A 21,872-nucleotide genomic window follows, 5' to 3' on the forward strand; every position below is an offset into this window, starting at 1 on the left:
AAAATAAAAACTGAAAGGTTTTAATCTTTCTTCCCTCTGTGAAGGAATCCTTCCTGGATGAAATTATAAATATCTATAGATTGTATTTAATAAAAAAGATAGAATATCTAACTGTAGACTACAAGTATAGATTGGCAAGTAGTATGTAGACTAGTATCCTATCAATAATTATATAAAGCTTTTTCAAAGAAGAAGCTGCAGACTGAGTATGTATTTATCGAGGGTTCTTGGCTCTCATCAGCACTAAATCTAAATGGTTTTGATGGCCAGTTTTGTCTAAATACAATCAGGCTACTTGATTCATTGTTAATGCTTTGATGAAAAGTTTTTATATGCAGTAGATCTATGAAAGTATTGTTCATACTGATCAGAATTAAATTTGTACAGAGCAAATTTTTACTTCTGCTTTTGGTTTTATTGAATAAGACAGGGTTTTTCTGTGTATCCCTGGCTGTCCCGGAACTCACTCTGTAGACCAGGCTGGCCTCAGATTCACAGGTCTGCCTGCTTCTGCCTCTCAAGTGCTGGGGATTAAAGACGTGTACCACCACCACAGAGTAGTCTTAAAATGAATGTAAATTACACTAAATCTTTCCTTTTTACAACCTATACTAAGAGACTCCTTCTGTAAACTAAATAAAGTTGTAGTGCAAAAAAAAAAAAAAAAAAAAAAAAAACCCACTAACTTATTATTAGCTGTGTGTAGAAATTAAAGGACAACTTTCAGTCAGGAGTCGGTTCTCCCCTTCAACAGTGGGTTCCAGAATCACTCAGGTTTACAAAGCTGGCACTTCAGTTCCAAGCTAAATATCTGTTGAATCCATTAAAAGTCTGGGGCCAGGCATGGGAGTGAGTGCAGCCCTTTAATCTCAGCATTTGGGTGGCAGAGACAGGTAGATTTCTGTGAGTTCAGGGCCAGTCAGGTCTACACAGTGAGTTCCAGGTCAGCCAGGGATACATAAGACCCTGTTTCAATAAACAAACAAAGTTTTAAAATATAACATCAAGGCCAGGCATGATGGTGCACTGGGAAGCAGAGCAGGCAGGTTTCTGACTTAGAGGCTAGCCTGGTCTACAGAGTGAGTCAAGGACAGCCAGTGCTACACAGAGAAACCTTAACTTAAAACAAACAAACAATTATTTAAAGAGCCACTTTAGATTCCTCTCCTTTTCTTCTTTTTAAAGTGTAATTTTTATTATTTTGTTGTTGTTTTTTGATTTTAAAACAGGATTCTCTATATAGCCCTGGCTGCTTTTGAACTCACTATGAAGATCAGGCTAGCCCTGAACTCACAGAAACCCACCTGCCTGTCTCCTAGGTGCTGGGATTAAAAGTGGTGACATCTTCTTGCTATATTGTACTTTCACTAATATATACAATAATTTGTGTGGGAAGTCCTTCTGTATATGTGTTGCTTTTATTGGTTAAGGAATAAACCTGTTTTGGCCAGTGGCTTAGCAAAATAGAGCTAGGCGGGAAAACTAAACTGAGTGCTGGTAGAAAAGAAGGCAGAGTCAGTGAGAAGCCATGTAGCTACCAGAGGAGAAAGATGCAAGCCACCAGGTAGAACCTTGCTGGTAGGCCATGAGCCTTGTGGTAAAACACAAAATAATAGGGATGGGTTAATTTAAGATATAAGAGCTAGCTAGCAATACATTTACGTGATTGGCCAAGCAGTAATTTAATTAATATAGTTTCTGAGTGAGTATTTCTGGTCAGGGTAGCTGGGAAATGAATGAACAGCTTCCAACTACAAATAATCACATAAATATGTTATCACTTGTAATTTTTACCTAAGCCTATGTCATTTGAAATTAGTATAGCCATCCCACCTTCCTTTCTTTTTAAAGATTTGTTTATTTGTTTGTTTGGAGGAGACAGTCTCATTCTGTAGTCCTGGTTGCCCTCAAAGCATTTAGAATAGTCTGGTCTTGAATTTATGTCCTCTACCTTCTTTTGGCTATCATTTTCATGGAATATTTCTTCCTGTCCTTTTCTTTCATTGTGTGTATGCTTGTGTGTATCCTGATATCTAACATGAGACTTATACACCTAGCATGCTGATAAGTTATGGGACCTTTTCTTTATTACTCCAATCTTGCTGGAAGAATTGAACCTATGTACGGTTCAGTGTCATTACTAATAAGAACTTCCTTGTGCCACTTAGCTCTTTGCTTTCTGTATGCATTACATATTCTTTCTTCACTTCCTCCATTGCCTTTTTGTTTGTGCTTCATTTTGGCTTTTGGAATACACATTAATGAAGTCTAGCCCCTCTCATAAGACTAGTGTTGGCTTGCCCAGTCAATGATCTCCCTTCCAAATGAATGATCTCTGATATTTACCTCAGGAATTGTCTCACAATGTTTAAAAAGAAGTATCTACTTTTTCTGATGATAAGGCAGTCTCATGTCAGGCTGGGAGTAGTGGTGCTAGTCTTTAATGCCAGCACTTAGGAAGCAAAGGCAGACAGATCTCTGTAAATTCGAGGCCAGCCTGGTCTACATAGCAAGTTCCAGGACAGTCAGAACAGTGAGACCCTGTCTCAAAACAAATGAAGAAACAGAAAAGTTGTCTCATGCTTTATTCTTGTTTTCATATACCAAATCACTTGCTCGTTACACACACACACACACACACACACACACACACACACACACACACACACACGTATGTCCCACAAACGACTCATCATTCCATATGGAAAATCCATTGCAACTGTTTTTATCTGCCTACATGTGCCCTGGATCAGCCTGGATCCTAGGACACTTACGAAGGGTCTCTTGATGACTAAAAAGTAAGAGGGGCCAGGTGTGGTAGTACACACCTGCAATCCTAGTATTTGAGAGGTAAAGACAGAAACATTAAGAAGCTCAAAATCATTCTCATCTGCTTAATGAGTTCAAGGCCTTCCTGGGTTACAGGAGCTCCTGTCTCAAAGAGTGAAGTGGCTTACGTTGTAAGAACGAGGGTGCCTCTGTTTCCACTGTACCAGGAGCAGCTGGGCCACCACCAAGGTGGCAATGAGGATGAGGACCATTTCGGCATGCATGGCTTCATGGCCACGATGTTTGGCATGCATACGTGCATGCTCGACCCTGAAAGGCAAACAGGCAGGGTGAGTCAAGGAAGGGATGGTGTGGTGGTAAAGGAGCAGTGTTTCCTAGGGTATCCTTCTAGTTCACAGCTCACAACATGGCCCTGGGGTTCTCCATTTATTTATTTGCTTGCTTGCTTATTTATTTATTTATTTATTTATTTATTTATTTATGCATCAGGCAGGATATCTCTACAAAGTCCTGGCTGTCCTAGAACTCACGATGTAGACCAAGCTGGCCTCAAACTCAAATATCTGCCTGCCTCTGCTTCCTGAGTGCTGGAATTACAGGCATGCATCACCACGCCCAGCAGCACTGGGTTTTTCAACTGAAGGGTACCATGAGAACTCGGAGCTAAGAACCATGTCTGAGAGAAAGGCCATGACTACAGCAGAGGCTCTCCGGGCTCTGGTTACAAAGCACAGTTACTGGGATTAGACATAAATGATGTGCTACTTGCCCCCAGGAAGGAAATGCCAGGAGAAGCATGAGTCACTGCCCATTCCAATCCTATTTCAACCTGTCACTAGACAAAGAAAGTAGAGCTCATAGTCATGAAGCCTCTTGGTATTTCTCACAGCACTAACGGGTGTGACATTGGGAGTCTTGCTTTATTCATCACGCCTCTTGGCCAGGCCTAGAGAGTTTAGCACTAACTAAAGGCTAAAAGTCTGAGCTCTTCCAAGTCTACACCAGTGCAACTACGTCTTTATGACCAGCATCAAGGAAACAGCCTCTGCAAGGGCTCAACTAGACAATGTATCTGAAACATTAATCTTTAACTGACATTTTCTGGTCTGGGTTGTGTAAAAAAGATACTTGAGCAGATATCTTTAATTCCAACACTCTGGAGGCAGAGGCATTTCTATGAGTTTGAAGCTAGTCTGTCTAAAACACATTTGTTAGAACTTGTCTAATAACATACATGTATATTTTACAACGAAACAAAAATATACTACTTATAGCTTTGATCCATTGTATCTAATCCTAAATTCTATGTAAACGAAGGACAAAGGACATAGCCACACCTCATTCCCAATGCTGAACCTTCAAATACTTATGATTGCATTAAAGCAAACAAACAAAAAAGAACTTTCCTGTTTCTATCAGGTTAACGGCCCTAACCTTTCTCTCCCCTTTTTCCTTTCTTTAGTCCTTCCATTTTCTTTTCTTTTCTCTTCTTCTTTTTTTTTTTGAGACAAGGATTTACTATGTAGGCCAGGTTAGCCTTGAACTCACAGAAGCCTAACTGCCTCTGCCTCCAGAGTCCAAGAATTAAAGGTGCGTGCCACCATGCCAATATGGTCGTACTCTTTTAATCATTATTCATGTAAAATGATGTGAGCAACCTTAATCCTGCTTTCTTTCTCTACATATGATCCACTTAAAAAGAAATCTTCGGAACTGCCAGTGGCGCATGCCTTTAATCCCAGCACTTGGGAGGCAGAGGCAGGCGGATGTCTGTGAGTTCGAGGCCAACCTGGTCTACAGAGTGAGTTCCAGGACTGGCTCCAAAATTACACAGAGAAACTCTGTCTCAAAAAACAAAACCAAAAACCAAAAACCAAAACAAAAACCAAACAGACAAACGGAGTGGACTGTCAGGTCTGGTGTTACTGGCCTATCCCCAGCTACTTCAGAGGCTGGGGCAGAAGGGTGGTAAACTGTAGGCCTATCTAGGCTACACAGTAAGTTCAAGGTTAGCTTGGGCAACTTGATCAGACTCTGTTTCAAAATAAAAAGTAGAAAGAGAGGGCTGGAGTTACAGGTCAGGAGATTACTTGTTTAACATGTATGAGGCCTAGATTCGATCCTCAGTATGGGATCTTAAAAAAAAAGTGGGGGAGGGGGACCTGGTAGTGATAAAGAGGCAGTGAGAAGTTAAAAAACTTATCCCGTATCATATAGATGGCAAAGCTGGCTTCACCACAGGATGCTTAGTGCAAGTACCAACTTACTCTAGGACCAAGTGAGCTGCTCAGTAGTGACGCGGAAACTTGGAAAGGTTTGCAAAAGACCTGTCATAAGACACCGCATCCATAGACAGAGTAGTTACACAATTAGCTGGGTTGGCCTGTGGGACCCAAACTGGCACACTTACCTCCACTGCTCCTCTGGAGAGAGGTCTGACATATCAACCTATAGAAAGACATCACCAGAAAAATATGTCATTGACTTAGAACTGTCCCCACCCAAAATAAGGGGCTCATTTTACTCATCAATATTTTCAAGGTATTAAAGGAGGAGGCTTCACACCTTACGATTTCTACGAAGCCTTTCTCGCCACCACTTCGCACTGACTTCTCCCTTCCTCAGCTGCTAGTGGCTCGGGTTCTAGGACTGAATGAATGCTGCATGGTTGAGCTATGTAATCGCAGACTGGGAGTCCTGACATCCAATATGCTCAGAGGATGATGGATATATTATTATAGGGTAAGAATAAGCTATGAAAGAATGAACAAGTGGGATTTGACTCAGTCTGGGTTGTTATAAACCAGGAAAGGTTTCCTGGAATAATTTTGAAATATTATCCAGAATTGAGAAGAAATTTCTAGGCAAAGGAAATTACATGAACAGGAAGGGGGAAAAAGTTTACAGAATACAAAGAACAAGGTATGACTAGAATAGATATGAGCCAGGATTAGTAAGATAGGAAGCCAGATAAAATATTATCGTATACCACCACACAATGGTCACACAGGAGCAGGTACAACATTACACCAGGGCAAAGTGACATTTGACTCCTGTCCTGCTACTGACCTCAGAAACGCGTGACCTTCTAAACTCCAGGCTCTGGTTCTATCTAGGGTCACTCAAACTTGGCACTACTGATATTTGGGGAAGGAGTGTATCCTGTATATAATCAGTAGCATCCAGAAAGAACATCTATACATTGTCAAATTTATTCTGAGTGACAAAAGTTGCCGTGTGAAATCACACCAAAATTCAGTTTTATGCCAAACTGGGTTGGAAATGTTCCCTGACAGCAAAGGAGATAAGGGCTTAGAGCACTCAAATGAATAAATCAAAATACATTCATTTACTCCGAAAATGAAGGACGGGAGGTAGAAACCAAGCCCTATGTCTAACTGAGGAACGATTGCAGCTGAGTGCTGCGGGGAGAGGAGTCAGTTTTTCAATGGTCTGGCATTGGTACACTGATTAGTCAGGGAAGTGCCTCACACAGGTCAACACAACCTGGACTCAGTGAACTTTTCAAAAAGAGAAAAAGAACTAACTTGAAGCTGGATGGGTAGAGAAGTGAAGAAAGGTGATAAACAGGCTCAAAATACATTATATGAAATTCTCAAATAATTCATTAAACATTACTAAAAATATTCAGTTAGTACTTAAGCTGCTCAAGGCCTAGTTTCTCACCATCCTAATAACTTCAGAAAAGTGCTTTAAGGGGCTGGGGAAAATAAATGGCTCAGCAGATAAAGCACTTCTTATACAGCATGAAGACTATGGTTCCAATCCTCAGCACCCACAGAAGATACCATCTGAATTGCCTGTAGAAAGACAGTGGCAGGGAACCTCTCCAGCAAGTCAGCTAGCTTGAGAGATCCCGTTCCAATATATACTAGGTGGAGACCAATGAAGAAGACACCAAAGTCAACCTCTAGCCTCCACATGTATGTGCACATACATGCAAGCATGTCCACAAAGATATAAGGAGAGGAGAGGGAGGGCAAAAGGGAAGGGGAGAAGGAGGGAGGGAGGAACATTTTTTTTCTTCTGGTTTATTGAGACAGGGTTTCTCCGTGTAGCTGTCATGAAACTCACTCTGTAGACCAGGATGGTCTCAAAGTCCCAGAGATCTGCCTGCCTCTGCCTCCAAAGTGCTGGGATTAAAGGCGTGTACTACTAGCTCCCGGCTACAGAATCTGTTGCTTAGCAAGATCTCCAGGTGATTGTTGTAAATGTGAAATTTGAGAAACGCTCTTCTAGAACATTCATTTACAGTATCATGCTATCTCAGACATGATTTTCAAATACTCTAATTGCCTACAGACAAGACCAGGCCAGTGCAAGCAAGGAATTCAGGGTGCTAAATTGAAGAAGGCACTCATCCTATTCTTGTATATCCTTATGCTTCCTTAAGTATGCCTTACCCCCGTTCTGGCCTGACCTAATGTACCTTGCACCTCTCCCTTATATCAGGAAGATGCCTCAGAACCAATATATACTTTACACTGCTTTTGTGTCTTCTAAGGAGAACAGCAAAGACTGGGTAGTCAATGAATATTTAAGTAATTGAATAAAATTCTCTCCTCTGATCTAAGTATGCTAACAAACCAGCACAATACCTGGATGTGCTGAAAAAGAGAATATACAAACACTTGAAAATGCCTAAAAAGTATCTGGGGAAAGAATATTTATTTGATACCAGACAGCATCTAGAAAAATCATGTTAGAAAACTTTTTGTGAGAAAAGAAGAAAAGAAAATGCACTGAAGGGCAAACTACGAACACACAGGCACGGGAGTGTTTCTGAGAGTGAGCGTGTGTATTGTTATCTACCATCTGAACACAAGACCTTTGACTCCATCATTCGGCTATGAGGAAAGTACCCTGACAGTGAGCTGCCTTTCCTCTAGAAGAGTGAAGAGGCCGGGGAACTCAAAGTTGGTGAAGAAAGGGACAGTAATGCTTCCAGAGCCCCAAGGAGAAGAGATCAGAAGAATAAGCCCCAAGGCCAAGACTAGATTTGTGGCTTAAAGGATCACTAGCATCTCACAAAGTAGTATAAATGTTAAGAGTAACATATGATCTGCCTTTAATATTTGTGTCCAGAACCAAAAGGTTACTTAACATTCATATCAGTGTTCTGGTTCAAGTGGAAAAACAAGAGAAGCTGTAAACTACAGTTATAATTAACCTGTACCATCTGGAAAGACATCTGTATTTGTACCTCATTAAGAGAAGGAGTTTGTTCATCTGGGGCCCAGGACTAACCCAGTCTGAAGGAATTCTGTCTGAAGCTCAGGTGGATAATTAGGCAGGCTCTAGGGCAAGGGTAATAACTGATGGTCCCATAACCAAAACCTAAAACACACAATAAAAAAATGCATACAATATTTTATTGCTAACCAACCTCTCTGCTCTAGGATCTCACAAGGTTCCTAGTCATGCCAACTTACCTCAGTCCAGATCTAAAAGAAGTTACACAAAATGCTAGAAAGGGGGCAAGAGAAATTTTGCAAACAGAGAAAATGACCAAAGATGAGGCTTTGTTTTCTCAGGTACAAAAGATTTCAGTGCCCACCCTGTGTACCCACAGCAGACTGTGTCCTCCACAGAGAGCACACTCTGTGATCTCTGTCAGTGCCCACCCTGTGTACCCACAGCAGACTGTATCCTCCACAGAGAGCACACTCTGTGATATCTGTCAGTGCCCACCCTGTGTACCCACAGCAGACTGTATCCTCCACAGAGAGCACACTCTGTGATATCTGTCAGTGCCCACCCTGTGTACCCACAGCAGACTGTCCTCCACAGAGAGCACACTCTGTCATCTTTGTCTTCATAGCTTCATCCCTTAAGCCCCTCTCTTCCACCAAATCAAATTCTCTCTGCAAAACACGGACCAAATCCTGCTGGGTTTTGGAAAGCTCTTTAGCACATCCTCCACACTTTTACTATGTGTATCTAAATACAATAATACTGGTATCCTAAACATAAAATTTCAGAATCCACACAAAACCTCCTATATCAGAATGTGCAATCTAGCACATGAAATGATTTACATGCACAGTAAAGTTTGGGAAGTACTGCTATCATATTTAGCACTCATATTCACAATCTGTATCTATGAGCATATGCATCTCTACACTTGGTGCTTTGTTTTGTATTTGTTTTTTTTTGTGACAGGTTTCTCTGTGTAACAGGCTGGCCTGGGACATACTCTGTAGACCAGGCTGGCCTTGAACTCACAGAGACCCACAGAAAGGGATTAAAGGTGTGTGCCACCACTGCCCGGCTACACTTTTTAATGAAACGGTTCATTTAAAAAAAAAGTGATCATTTTACTAAGATCTTACTCAAACAGTAAGAAAATAGCCCATTTTAAAAGTACAGTGGCCACTGGATTTTAGTCTATTCCCAGAACTGGGCCACAACCACCCAAAGAAACCACACACTGCAGTCACTTTCCATTCTTCTCCCAGACTATGGCAATTATCTACTTTTTAAACATATAGTTGTGGAGTTTTTTTTTTTGGGGGGGGGGGATGTTGAGATGGGATTTCTCTGTAGCAAGCAGCTTTGGAGCCGGTCCTGGAACTAGCTCTTGTAGACCAGGCTGGCCTTGAACTCACAGAGATCTGCCTGCCTCTGCCTCCCCAGTGCTGGGATTATAAAGGTGCTGGGATTATAAAGCCGTGTGCCACCACTGCCCGGTTCCTGTGTTTTTCTTTAAGAAAAAAAAAAAAAAAAAGGCCTAACCTGGAAGCCAGCTATGGCTGTACATGCTTCTAATTTCAGCAACTGAGAGGCTGGGGCAGAAAGAATTATAAATCCAAGGCAGTGTCAGCCTGGGATACACAGTGAGAGCTGTTTAAAATGAAAGGGGGGGAGGGGTCCTTGACATGTCAATGACATACAAACATCAAAGGCAAAGACAGATGCCGGAAATCTTGACAGCAATTAATAAATATTTCTCTTTCACTAAATTACAAAACAAGCATTTGCCCTTATAAAATTTACCTTTAATGCAGAAGACAAAATATTTTACTTATTTACATATAAAAACATACACATATTTTATGCGTATGGATGCCTTGCCTGCCATGTAAATCTGTGCATCATATGTGTGCCTGGTGCCCTAGGGGATCAGGAGAGGGCACCAGATCCCCTGGGACTGGAGTTATGGATGGTTGTGAGCGGCCATGTGGGTTTGTGTGCTGGGGAATTAAAATCAGGTCCTCTGGAACTCTTTTTTTTTTTTTTTTTTTTTTTTGGTTTTCCAAAACAAGGTTTCAGCTTTGGAGCCAATCCTGAAACTTGCTCTGTAGACCAGGCTGGTCTCAAACTCACAGAGATCTGCCTGCCTCTTCCTCCTGGGTGCTGGGGTTAAAGGTATATGCCACCACTACCCTGCTTTCAACCAAAACTCTTAATCCCTGAGCCGTTTATGTCTGCAGAAATATTTCTTTTTTAAGTTTTTTTATTTATTATGTATACAGTGTTCTGTCTGCATGTTTGCCTGCAGGCCAGAAGAGGGCACCAGATCTCATTACAGATGGTTGTGAGCCACCATGTGGTTGTTGGGAATTGACTCAGGACCTCCGGAAGAGCAGCCAGTGTTCATAACTGCTGAATCATCTCTCCAGTCCTCCTGCTGAACCTTTCTTCTATAAGTCACCTTGGCCATGATGTCTTACCACAGCAACATAAAGTAACTAGGGTAGTCCCTGACTGACATTTTTACTTTATGATGATGTCACAGCACATGCATTCAATTGAAATCATTCTTCAAACTTCAATCATTTTTAGGCTAGCAATACATAATGTAATACCTTCTTTTAAATTTTCTCATTAAATTTGGCCAGGCGGCGGTAGCACACACCTTTAATCCCAGCACTCAGGAGACAGAGGCAGGCAGATCTCAGCTGAGTTTGAGGCCAGCCTGGTCTACAGAGTTCCAGGACAGCCGGGCGGTGGTGGCGCACACCTTTAATCCCAGCACTCGGAAGGCAGAGGCAGGCGGATCTCTGTGAGTTCGAGGCCAGCCTGGTCTACAAGAGCTAGTTCCAGGACAGGCTCTAAAAAAGCTGCAGAGAAACCCTGTCTCGAAAAACCAAAAAAAAAAGAAAGAAAAAAAGAGTTCCAGGACAACCAAGGTGGTTAAAGAAACCCTGTCTCAAAAAATAATTATTAGGGGCTGGAGAGATGGCTCAGTGGTTAAGAGCACAGGCTGCTCTTCCAGAGGCCCTGAGTTCAATTCCCAGCAACCACATGGTGGCTCACAACCATCTATAATGTGATCTGGTGCCCTCTTCTGGTGCGTGGCCACACAGGGAGGCAGAATGTTGCATACATAATAAATAAATAAACCTTAAAAAAAAAACTTAAAAAATTATTAAATATGTATGTGTGTGCGTGCGCAGGTCATGGTATGTGGGGAGGCCAGAGGTTAACTTGTGAAGTTGGTTCACTCCTTCCATCATGGAATTGAACTAAGATCAGCAAGCTTAACCAAGCACCTCTGCCCACTGAGTCACCTTGCTGGCCATTTTGTGATGCAGCTATGGCAGCAAGCCCAACTTCAGTCAGTCACAAGAGCACAAGGGCAAACAACTGGTACTCTACAGGATGCTATGGTGGTAATTATAGAGCAAGTACATTAAATGCATTTTTAGTTTCTATTTTCAACTTATCACGTGCTTACCAGGACAAGCCTAATCATAAGTGGAAAAGAGCCTGTATGTGAAGAAGTAAAGAATTACTGAACAATTTGAATTACATACTTAGACTTATGTCAATCATCTTAACACTCCAGAAGCTGATGGAGTCAGTCTGAGCTCCATAGTGAGGCCATTTCAGAACTGCAGACCAGGAGCTGGCGAGTCTGCTGTACAAGCGTGAGGAACCGAGTTCAGATCTCTGATGTACCTCCAAGCACTATGGTGTGGCATATGGCAGTGAGCATCTGTCACCCTAGTACCAGGGACAGAGACAGACAGGTCCTGGAGGCTCACTGGCCAGCTTGTCCAGCTAAAATGGCAAGTTCTACATTCAATGAGACCTTGTCACAAAAGAAAGATAATGACTGAAGATAATGATGACAATGTGGAGAAGCAATACCAACATCAGCTTCTGGCTTGCACTGGCACGGGCATGCTTAGCAATCCTCTGGCGCGCACGCGCGCAACACACACACACACACACACACACACACACACACACACACACACACACACACCTTTCTCAGCCTGGCATTCAAAGTCAACCTCATATTTAGCTCCAACCTACATTATCATGTGATGTGTTCCCCTTCTTACTTGACCATAACTTTTTAAGCTCTCAGAGAGGGGCCAGGAGAGCTGGCTCAGTTAAGAGCACTGGCTGCTCTTCCAGAGAACCCAGGTTCAATTCCCAGCAGCCACATGACAGCTCAGAGCTGTCTATAACTCCAGTTCCAAGGGATCTGACATCTTCACACCAATGCACACAAAATGAAATTAAATAGGGGGCTGAGAGATGGCTCAGAGGTTAAGAGCACTGACCGTTCTTCCAGAGGTCCTGAATTCAATTCCCAGAAACCACATGGTGGCTCACAACCATCTGTAATAAGATCTGGTGCCCTCTTCTGGCCTGCAGGGATACATGCAGGTAGATGCTGTATAAATAATTAATTGATGGAGGAGGGTCATCTGTCTATGTGTTATTTTTATTGGTTAATAAAGAAACTGCCTTGGCCCTTTAATAGGACAGAAATTAGGTAGGCAGAGTAGACAAAACAGAATTGTGGGAAAAAGAAAGCAGAGTCAGGCAGACGCCTCAGACAGTCGCCATAGCTCTCCTCTCCGAGGATGCAGGTTAAACTCTCTCCTGGTAAGCGACCACCTCGTGGTGCTACACAGATTACTAAATATGGGTTAAAGCAAGATATGAGAATTAGCCAATAAGAGGCTACAGATAACGGGCTAAGCAGTGTTTAAAAGAATACAGTTTCCGTGTAATTATTCTGGGGCAAAGCTAGCCATGCAGAAGCTGGATGTCGGGACACAGCATGCTGCTCATTCAACAATTAATAAATAAATCTTTTTAAAAATGAAGTTAAGGGGCTGGAGAGATGGCTCAGTGGTTAAGAGCATTGCCTGCTCTTCCAAGGGTCCTGAGTTCAATTCCCAGCAACCACATGGTGGCTCACAACCATCTGTAATGAGGTAAGGTGCCCTCTTCTGGCCTTCAGGCACACATGCAGTCAGAATATTGTATACATAATAAATAAATATTTAAAAAAATGAAGTTAAATTAATTACTTTTTTTAAAAAAAGAAAGATTTCAGAGATAGGCTGGGCAGTAGCGGTGCACACTTTTAATCCCAGCACTCAGAAGGCAGAGGCAGGTGGATCTCTGTGAGTTCGAGGACAGCCTGATCTACAAGAATTCCAGGACAGTCAGGGCTACTCAGAGAAACTCTGTCTCAAAAACAAACAAGCAAACAACAACAACAAATTCAGATAGTCACTTTATCTAGTTATAATCTCTAAAGTACTCCCAAGTAGTATATGATCTAATTAAATACACAATGAATATAGGATAAAGTTTGAGAAGAGTGAATTTATACTATTAGTGTACACCAGAAAGAGAGATGAGAGTCACATTACTAGGTTCAAATCATTTCTGTGCCCATTTTGATGACAAGAATATTTTATTAACTAGAATTAAAAGACCTAGTGCTTAACATAGTGCCTGGTCCACCTCGAACTCTAAAAAAGTTAACTATTATTGACATCATCAGCATAAGAGGAAAAACAGGTGTTTTTGCAGAACACTAAATGATAACCTCAGAAGACAGACTCAATCCTAAGGGAAATAAAAAGTAAAATGTCATGCAAGGCTTCAGAGCTGTTGTTTGACACAGGGTTTCTCTGTGTAGCCCTGGCTGTCCTGGAATTCCCTCTGTAGACCAGGTTGACCTTGAACTCACAGAGATCTGCCTGCCTCTATTTCCTGAGTGCCCAGATTAGAGGCATGCACCCCCATGCCTGGCTAGAGTGAATATATTCAGTTATTCCTAACACCAAAAATGAAGGGAAAAAGCTCAGTAGGCTTGCCTGTTTCCTAGTTTCTCCCCAGCTACCAAAAGCCTCCATGGCTATGACCCAGCATCCTCTTGGGAAAGTGACACTTTAGAGGAACTAATGAGTTTATGTTTACCTACAGATTTTCCTCTGAGGAACACAGGTAACAGATGACTTCAAGAAGTAAAGATAGAGATGAGAAAAGACACTAGAAAGATCTTTAGTTAGCTTCCCAGGGAAGCTTTTAGGCTAAACAGCCTCCAGCCTCCGTGTACTGAGACTAGTCCTCCAGGGCATCCTCTGAGAGAGGTGCAAACAAGCAGAATCTGGGAAAACTCAGGAAAAGTTAAAGCTATACAGAATTTAAAATTCTAACCTGCTTGGTATGGCGCCCGCCTTTAACCCCAGCACTTGGGGCAGAAGCAGTCAGATCTCAAGTTCAAGGCCAGCCTGGGCTACAAAGAGAGTTAACCCTGCCTCAAAAACCAAAAATAAATAAATAAAATTCTAACCGATCTAAACAACTACAACAGAGGTATTCAAAGAGAGACTGGGCTGGGGCTGGAGGAAGAGCCCAGCAGTTAAGAGCCCTGGATGTTCTTCTAGAGGACCCAGGTTCAGTTCCCTGCACCTACAAGCGGTTTGCAACTGCCTGTAAATCTGTTCCGGAGAAATCATTTGTCCTCTTCTAGCCTCTGCAGGCACTGCATATACAGTCGCAGATGCAGACAAATCACCCATAAAAATTAAATAAAAAAAACAGGGAATAGGCTGACCATGAAAACATCACTTCCTGGGCTGGAGAGATGGCTCAGAGGTTAAGAGCACTGACTACTCTTCCGGAGGTCCTGAGTTCGATTCCCAGCAACCACGTGGTGGCTCACAACCATCTGTAATGAGATCTGGTGCCCTCTTCTGGCCTGAGGGCATACATGGAGGCTGAACACTGTGTACATAATAAATAAATAAATCTTTAAAAAAAAAAAAGAAAGAAAACATCACTTCCTATGGATTTCAACATGGGCTGAAGGATATGATTAAGGATGTAAGTTCAATAAAGATCTGAATGAAAGAACAGGTGCTGGGAATACAAGAGACAAGAAATGATATGGTTCACTGCCTGCTGGGGGAGTGAAGCAACACAAAACAAGGCCAACAGAAATCTGCACTGGGCACATGCGGCAGCAGCCAGTCCTGAGTCTGCATCTAGAACTCACTGGTACAGAGCAATGTGACATTACAATAAAGGAGAAATGCTTCATAACCACTTTATATTAAATGCTGGCAAAACCCTGGCATTGCTACACAAGCCTATAATCTCAGTACTTGGGAGACTAGTCTGATCCACACAGTGAGTTCAAGGCCAGGCCTGGTTACACAGGTAAACCCTGTCTCAAGAAAAAAAAAAGTGCCAAGTATGGTGATACACACCTTTAATCCCAGCACTAGGGAGACAGAGACAGGCGGAGCTCTCTGCATGAGTTCCAGGCCAGCCAAGATTCCATAGTGAAACCCTGTCTTTAAAAAGGAAAGAGAGAGCCGGGCGGTGGTGGCGCACGCCTTTAATCACAGCACTCGGGAGGCAGAGGCAGGCGGATCTCTGTGAGTTCGAGACCAGCCTGGTCTACAAGAGCTAGTTCCAGGACAGGCTCCAAAGCCACAGAGAAACCCTGTCTCGAAAAACCAAAAAAAAAAAAAAAAAAAAAAGGAAAGAGAGGAAAGGTGAGGGGAAGGGACACGATGGGGAAGATGGTAAGCACATCAGTTAACTTTTGTGACAAAGTCCTCTCTCACTTACTCCTGAACAGAATCCACATCTGCATTCTCATTTATTCAAATGTGCCAAGAAATGATCAAGGCACCAAGAAAGGCAAAAGGATGAGATCCTTAGCTCAAGGGATCAAAATATTCCTCGTTTATCTGTATTGTTCTTTCTCCTACCCTCTTTACCAAGGAGATGGCACCATAATTCCTTTTAGAAATGTATGAGCTATTTAGTCATAACAATCAAAAAGTGACTTACAAACAAAAAGCAAGAGTAAGCCATAGTGACTTCCTTTACAGAGCAAGAGTGAGCCATGGTGACCTCCTATACAGAGCAAGAGTAAGCCACGGTGACCTCCTATACAGAGAGCTAGAGTAAACCACGGTGATTTCTTTACAGAGCAAGAGTAAGCCACGGTGACTTCTTTACAGAGCAAGAGTAAGCCACGGTGACTTCTTTACAGAGCAAGAGTAAGCCATGGTGACCTCCTTTACAGAGCATGGTGGCTCACACCTACAATCCCAACAGACTAAAATAGGAACTCAAGGCCAGCAAAAGCTATACAGCAAGAGCCTCTCTCAAAAAACACATAAAAATCCAACAACAAAAAGCAAGGGTGAGCTGGCTGTTCCTTTAAACCCTTAGAAATATACCAGGATATCTATCAGAGTAGATGGACTCCTAAAAGTCAAAGGTCACAGAACAGGAGGGTGTGCCCAAGACTTGTTTACTTCTTCACCAGCATGATTCTCTCCTTCCCATCCCAACAATGCTGGTATACATTTTGAGAATAATTATGTTTTTCCTCATTCAGACATTCACTATGTATTAAGTACCCGACAGAACATGTAGGAAACACAAAACACTAGAATTCAGGACTTTCAATTTCAAAGCTGCAAGAGATCTCAAGGTCACAGTCCCAAACTATCATTTCACAGATAAAGGCTGAGGTACAGGAAGGTTGAAATCTAAGCTCACATAGTTTTTTATGAGTCATACTCTTGCTAGATACCAGATATAAAATAAATAGGGCTTTCAAGGAGAAAACAGCTGGAAAAGACAAAAGCTATGACCACCATTGAGTCACCTGTGGATACAAGGTCCACAATTACACAGTGGGAATATCGGTGAAGAACAGGACAGAAGTAGACAGCATTCATGTTTCCCATAGGAGTTCAGACCACAGATGCTGCAAAGGTCTTGGGGTTGATGCCCAGCTCTAGCATTTACCTGTGTGCTTGGTGCTAGGTTGGTCTCTCTCACTACCTCTGCCTCAGTTTCCAAGTCCACAGAATGGTGACAATGACAGTACATCTGTCCTTTAAAACTGAGGTACTGGGCTGGAGAGATGGCTCAGCGGTTAAGAGCACTGGCTGTTCTTCCAGAGGACCTGGGTTCAATTCCCAGCACCCACAAGACAGCTTACAATTGCCTGTAACTCTATCTCCAGGGGATCTGACTCCCTTGCACAGCATACATGCAGACAAAATACCAATGCACATAAAGTAAAAATAAATAAATCAGAAAATAAAAAACTGAGGTATTATGGGATTAGTATGTAATAAAATAATTAACTTTTAAAAACTGAGATACTAGAAAACGTGTTTAAAATACTTGCCCCAGAATAAGTACTCTATATTCTTTTGCCTTCGGTATTTTCTCTTGGGACTCTTCTCTGATGTGCCCTGGCTTCAGAATCCTTCTCAACACAGCTTTAACCCATCTGTTAGCAGCTGGCTATTTACAAATAAACCCAGTCTTGTCTTCTAACCCTAAAATTTGGGTCGTATGCTTACTCTTTTAGTGGGTCTCTTCTCCTATTCTAGTGTGCTACCATTCATTTTACATGCATAGGAAATTCCGAAGACAAGCCAGATGGTGGTGGCATGGGCATTTAATCCCAGCAATCGAGAGGCAGAGGCAGATGGATCTCTGAGTTTGAGGCCAGTGTGGTCTACAAAGTGAGTTCCAAAACAGCCAGGACTTTTACAAAGAGAAATCAAAAAAAGAAAAGAGAAAGAAACTCCAAAGACAGACACCTAAGATTAAACTTCAGTCACATGTACCTCAATCCCTCCGTAAGATCTAGCTTGGACTAAGAATCCCCAGAGAACCAAATCCGTGGAAACAAATGTCTACAGGGAGAGATTCACAGGAGGAAAACATAAAACAAAGCGGCAACTACTGCTTTGAAAAAACAAGACAATAGCATTATCTCAGCCTGGGTTCTGGGGTTTTACCAAAGTAGCTGGAAAGAGCAGCTATGATGTAGCCTTCTCCTCACTAACTGCACCTACTCCACAGTGAGACATGTTCTTACACTGGTCAGCCTTTGAGCCTGTCCTAGCCTATGAACTCCATTGTCTGTGACTAGCACACAGACACCTGGTGAATAAACTGGGCATGGAGACCCATCTGTAATCCCAGCATTCAAAGGCAGAGGACTGGCCAAAGTTCAAGATCAGTTTGGTCTATATACATGTCGAGTTCAAAGCAGCCAGGACTGGCTGCTCTTCCAGAGGTCGTGAGTTCAATTCCCAGCAACCACATGGTGGCTTACAACCATCTGTACTGAGATCTGGCGCCCTCCTCTGGCGTGCGGGCATACATCGAGGCAGAATGTTGCATACATAATAAATAAATAAATCTTTAAAAAATAAAAGCAGCCAGGACTTCATACCAAAATCCTACCTCAAAAATCAAAAAAGATTTGATGAATAAATTGGTAAAGAATAAGCCTGGGATAATGACTAAAGGCAGGGGAGCTACATGAGGTAGCACACGCCTGTAATCTCAGCAGGGGAGCTACATGAGATAGTGCAGACCTGTAATCTCAGCAGGGAAGCTACATGAGATAGCACACACCTGTAATCTCAGCAGGGGAGCTACATGAGATAGCACACGCCTATAATCTCAGCAGGGGAGCTACATGAAGTATCACACGCCTGTAATCTCAGCAGGGGAGCTACATGAGATAGCACATGCCTGTAATCTCAGCAGGGGAGCTACTTGAGGTAGCACATGCCTGTAATCTCCACACTCAAACTGAGAGAGAACTGCAAATTCAAGGCCAGTACGGAATTAACAGAGGAGCTTTGTATCAATAAGACAAAAATAAGCCAAAGGCAGGCGGCAGTCTATTGTATAAATCAAAAAAGTCCTAGAAGCCAAGAAAGCCTTGGCTAGAACCCGAAAACACAGGTAAAACTTAGAAAGGAAAGGCTTTCAATATATAATATAGTTCAAGATCATCCTCAAGCCTGGTGGCCGTAGCACACACCTTTAATGCCAGCACTCAGGAGGCAGAGGCATGAGAACCTCTGTGAGTGAGTTTGAGGCAGGCTGCAAAGTGAGTTCCAGGACAGCCAAGGTACTTATATAGAGAAATACAGTCTCAAAAAGAAGAAGAAGAGGAAGAGGAAGAGGAAGAGGAAGAGGAAGAGGAAGAGGAGGAAGAGGAAGAGGAGGAAGAGGAAGAAGAAAACAACCCTCGGGTACATACTAGGTTTGGGGCCAGCCTGGTCTGCCTGAGACTGTTTAAAGAGAAAGATAAAGACAGAAAGACAGACAACCCGCCCAGAACATATGAATTTTTCACTTGCGGCAATAATCATTCTTTATGACCAACAGTATGACATGGTAAAGCTATCAGTAAATTAAAGAGCTTATATAAAAACAATAACCCTTTTGGTTAACATTCATTTTGGTCCTCTCAGCAAAGAAATGCTGATTCAAGGTTTTGCTTCAGGTGTCTAAAAGGGTATTTTGCTAGGCATGATGTACATGCCTGTAATCACAACTGCTTGGGAAACTGAGACAAGAGGATCCTGAGTTCAAGGCCAGCCTAGGAAACTTTTTTTAAAAATATTTGTTATGGTTTATTTAACTTTATTTTTATGTGCATTGGTGTGAAGGTGTCAGATCCCCTGCAACTGGATCTTCAGACAGTTGTGAGCTGCCATGTGGGTGCTGGGAATTGAACCCAGGTCCTCTGGAAGAGCAGTCAGTGCTCTTAACCACTGAGCCATCTCTCGAGCCCCCAGCCTAGGATATCTATCGAGACACTGCCTCAAAAGAAAATTTCAAAATAGGGCTGAGATTAGAAACATAGGGTCAGTGGTTAAAAGTACATGTTATATTGCAGGCTGGAGAGAGCAGTGGTTAAGAGCAGTGGCTGTTCTTCCAGAGAACCTAGGTTCAATTCCCAGCACCTGAATGGCAGCGCACACCTGTCTGTAACTCCAAATCTGAAACCCCCTCACACAGACATACATGCAAGCAAAACACCAATGCACATAAAATACAAATAAATAAATAATTTTTTAAAAATAAGAAAAAAGCCAGGCAGTGGTGGCGCACGCCTTTAATCCCAGCACTCAGGATGCAGAGGCAGGTGGATCTCTGTGAGTTTAAGACCAGCCGGGTCTACAAGAGCAAGTTCCAGAACAGGCTTAAAAGCTTGAGAAATCCTGTCTCAAAAAACAAGATAAAAAAATAAGAAGAAAGAGAACACAGGTTGCTCCTGCAGAAGACTCAGGACCAGTTCCCAGCACCTACACTGGGTAGTTACAACCATCTGTACATAACTGCAGCGCCAAGAGATCTGACACCCTCTTCAGGACCTACAAATGCTGGCACACCCGTGCGCCTTCACATAGACATATAAATTAAGATTAATTCTTTTTAAAGAAAAGACAAAATGGCCTTGGTATAGCATCTAAACTCATATGGCTACTGTAGGTAAATGAGACAATAAAGGTACAGAGCTTTACACAGCAGATGGCTCAGACTCTACAGACAGTGCCCGTTCCCACTGGCGGTCCTCCCAATCCTTGATATGTGCTCCATGCTGTCACGCCATCTTCCCATCCTCCTCTCCAGTAGAAGCTATTACCCACACCTAAACTGCCCCTCGGCTTCCAGAGAAAGCGTCAAGGAGAGAGGGGGGCTATGAATACACTGCTGTTCCAGACTACGTGTATACCAGGGACAACAGATTTCTAAAACTATTAAGAAGAATACTCTGAAGAATAAAGAATATGTGCCTTCTTTCCAAAGTAGAAAAGCGCATCATTCCATGCTAGCCTGGCCCCAAGCACTCTTTCCCAACCTGGACTCCAGCGTAAGGTGTGTCAGGCAGGTAGAAAGTGCAACCTGAAAGCCACTCCGATTTACATGCAAATCACAGTTTTGGGTTTTTTGTTTGTTTTCCATCTCTATCATGACTGCAGGTTTGTTCCTTGGGTCTCACAGACTCTCAATCTAACAGTCAGGAGGTAGAGTTGTGATGGCTATTGCACACTTCCTCACGGGACTGACTCGCCTGTGAATTCCCAAGGCACAGCACACAGTGAGCCCCCATAGTTACGAATGATTGATGCAATTCACCTTATCGCTCGCTAGGTAAGGCTTGAGCACACAAAGCAGAGGAGACATGAGGAGATGCATACAAACTGAGGTCTGTCAGGCCAGACCTGGCTCTTTCTGGAGCTTCACGATAACTTCCTGTTTCTCATGTTACTTTCTTAAACTCATAGAGGGAAAGAACCAGTTCACACAGAACTTCCAGACAACAGTGATATATTCTTTCTTGGAAGATAGCACAGCAACGAGAGTTATGACATGGATGCTAGTGGCTTCATACAAAGTCGACCTGTAGCCCCAACACTGAAACATGTCTCATCCTACTAGTCGTACCTAAGTCCTTAAAAAAACTAAGAAAGGAGAAGCCAAAACTTGGCCAGGCACAGCAGCACACACACGAGAGAGAGAATCAGAGTCCAGTGACAGCATGGAGCACACATCAAGACCCTAGCTCAAAACACTAAGACATATGAAACTAAACCAAGACCCATGACTAACAAACCATAAATTCTAATTTCAGTACACTATTTACTATTTTAAGGTGCCTTTAAAATACCCCAATTGATAGTAGCCAACTGTAAACACAGAAACTTACAACTAGGGGCCTTGGTTATTTCTTCAACCGCTGTACCTTCCCAACAAAGTAGGATTCAAACACATTTAGTCTTCAGCGACTGCAGGTAAGAAACTAGGCCACCTGTTACCTGTTAGTCTTGGGCTCTCACTCTACTCATTCCAATCAGAAGGGGGAAAGGAAAACAAATTAGCCTCACACCATGCAATTGCCATTACTTGCTACACCTACTCCTTTCCTGAGACTCTTCACCAGTCTATCCCATACTGAACACAGAACAGGAGCCCTCGGAAATGCTCACCATCCACAGATGCCA

General features: G+C 42.6%; 1 protein-coding gene across 3 annotated transcripts in view; it reads right to left on the reverse strand.

Annotated features, from left to right (window-relative positions):
* The window catches only part of Rnf121 (ring finger protein 121), a 58,195-nt gene that overhangs the window by 34,907 nt on the left and 1,416 nt on the right, over window positions 1–21,872 (reverse strand). For 2 of the 3 annotated variants that reach the window (XM_038322597.1, XM_038322589.1), the window contains exons 2-3: window positions 5,201–5,238; window positions 2,958–3,099 (exon numbers count right to left, since the gene is read on the reverse strand). In XM_038322597.1, coding sequence (XP_038178525.1) covers window positions 2,958–3,099; window positions 5,201–5,232 — 174 coding nt within the window. In that variant the 5' untranslated portion in view covers window positions 5,233–5,238. Of the gene's footprint in view, window positions 1–2,957; window positions 3,100–5,200; window positions 5,239–21,872 lie in introns of those variants that run through there. The other variant, XM_038322606.1, reaches the window with a different exon arrangement.

Source organism: Arvicola amphibius, chromosome 1, assembly GCF_903992535.2.
Source record: "Arvicola amphibius chromosome 1, mArvAmp1.2, whole genome shotgun sequence".
NCBI lineage: Eukaryota > Metazoa > Chordata > Mammalia > Rodentia > Cricetidae > Arvicola > Arvicola amphibius.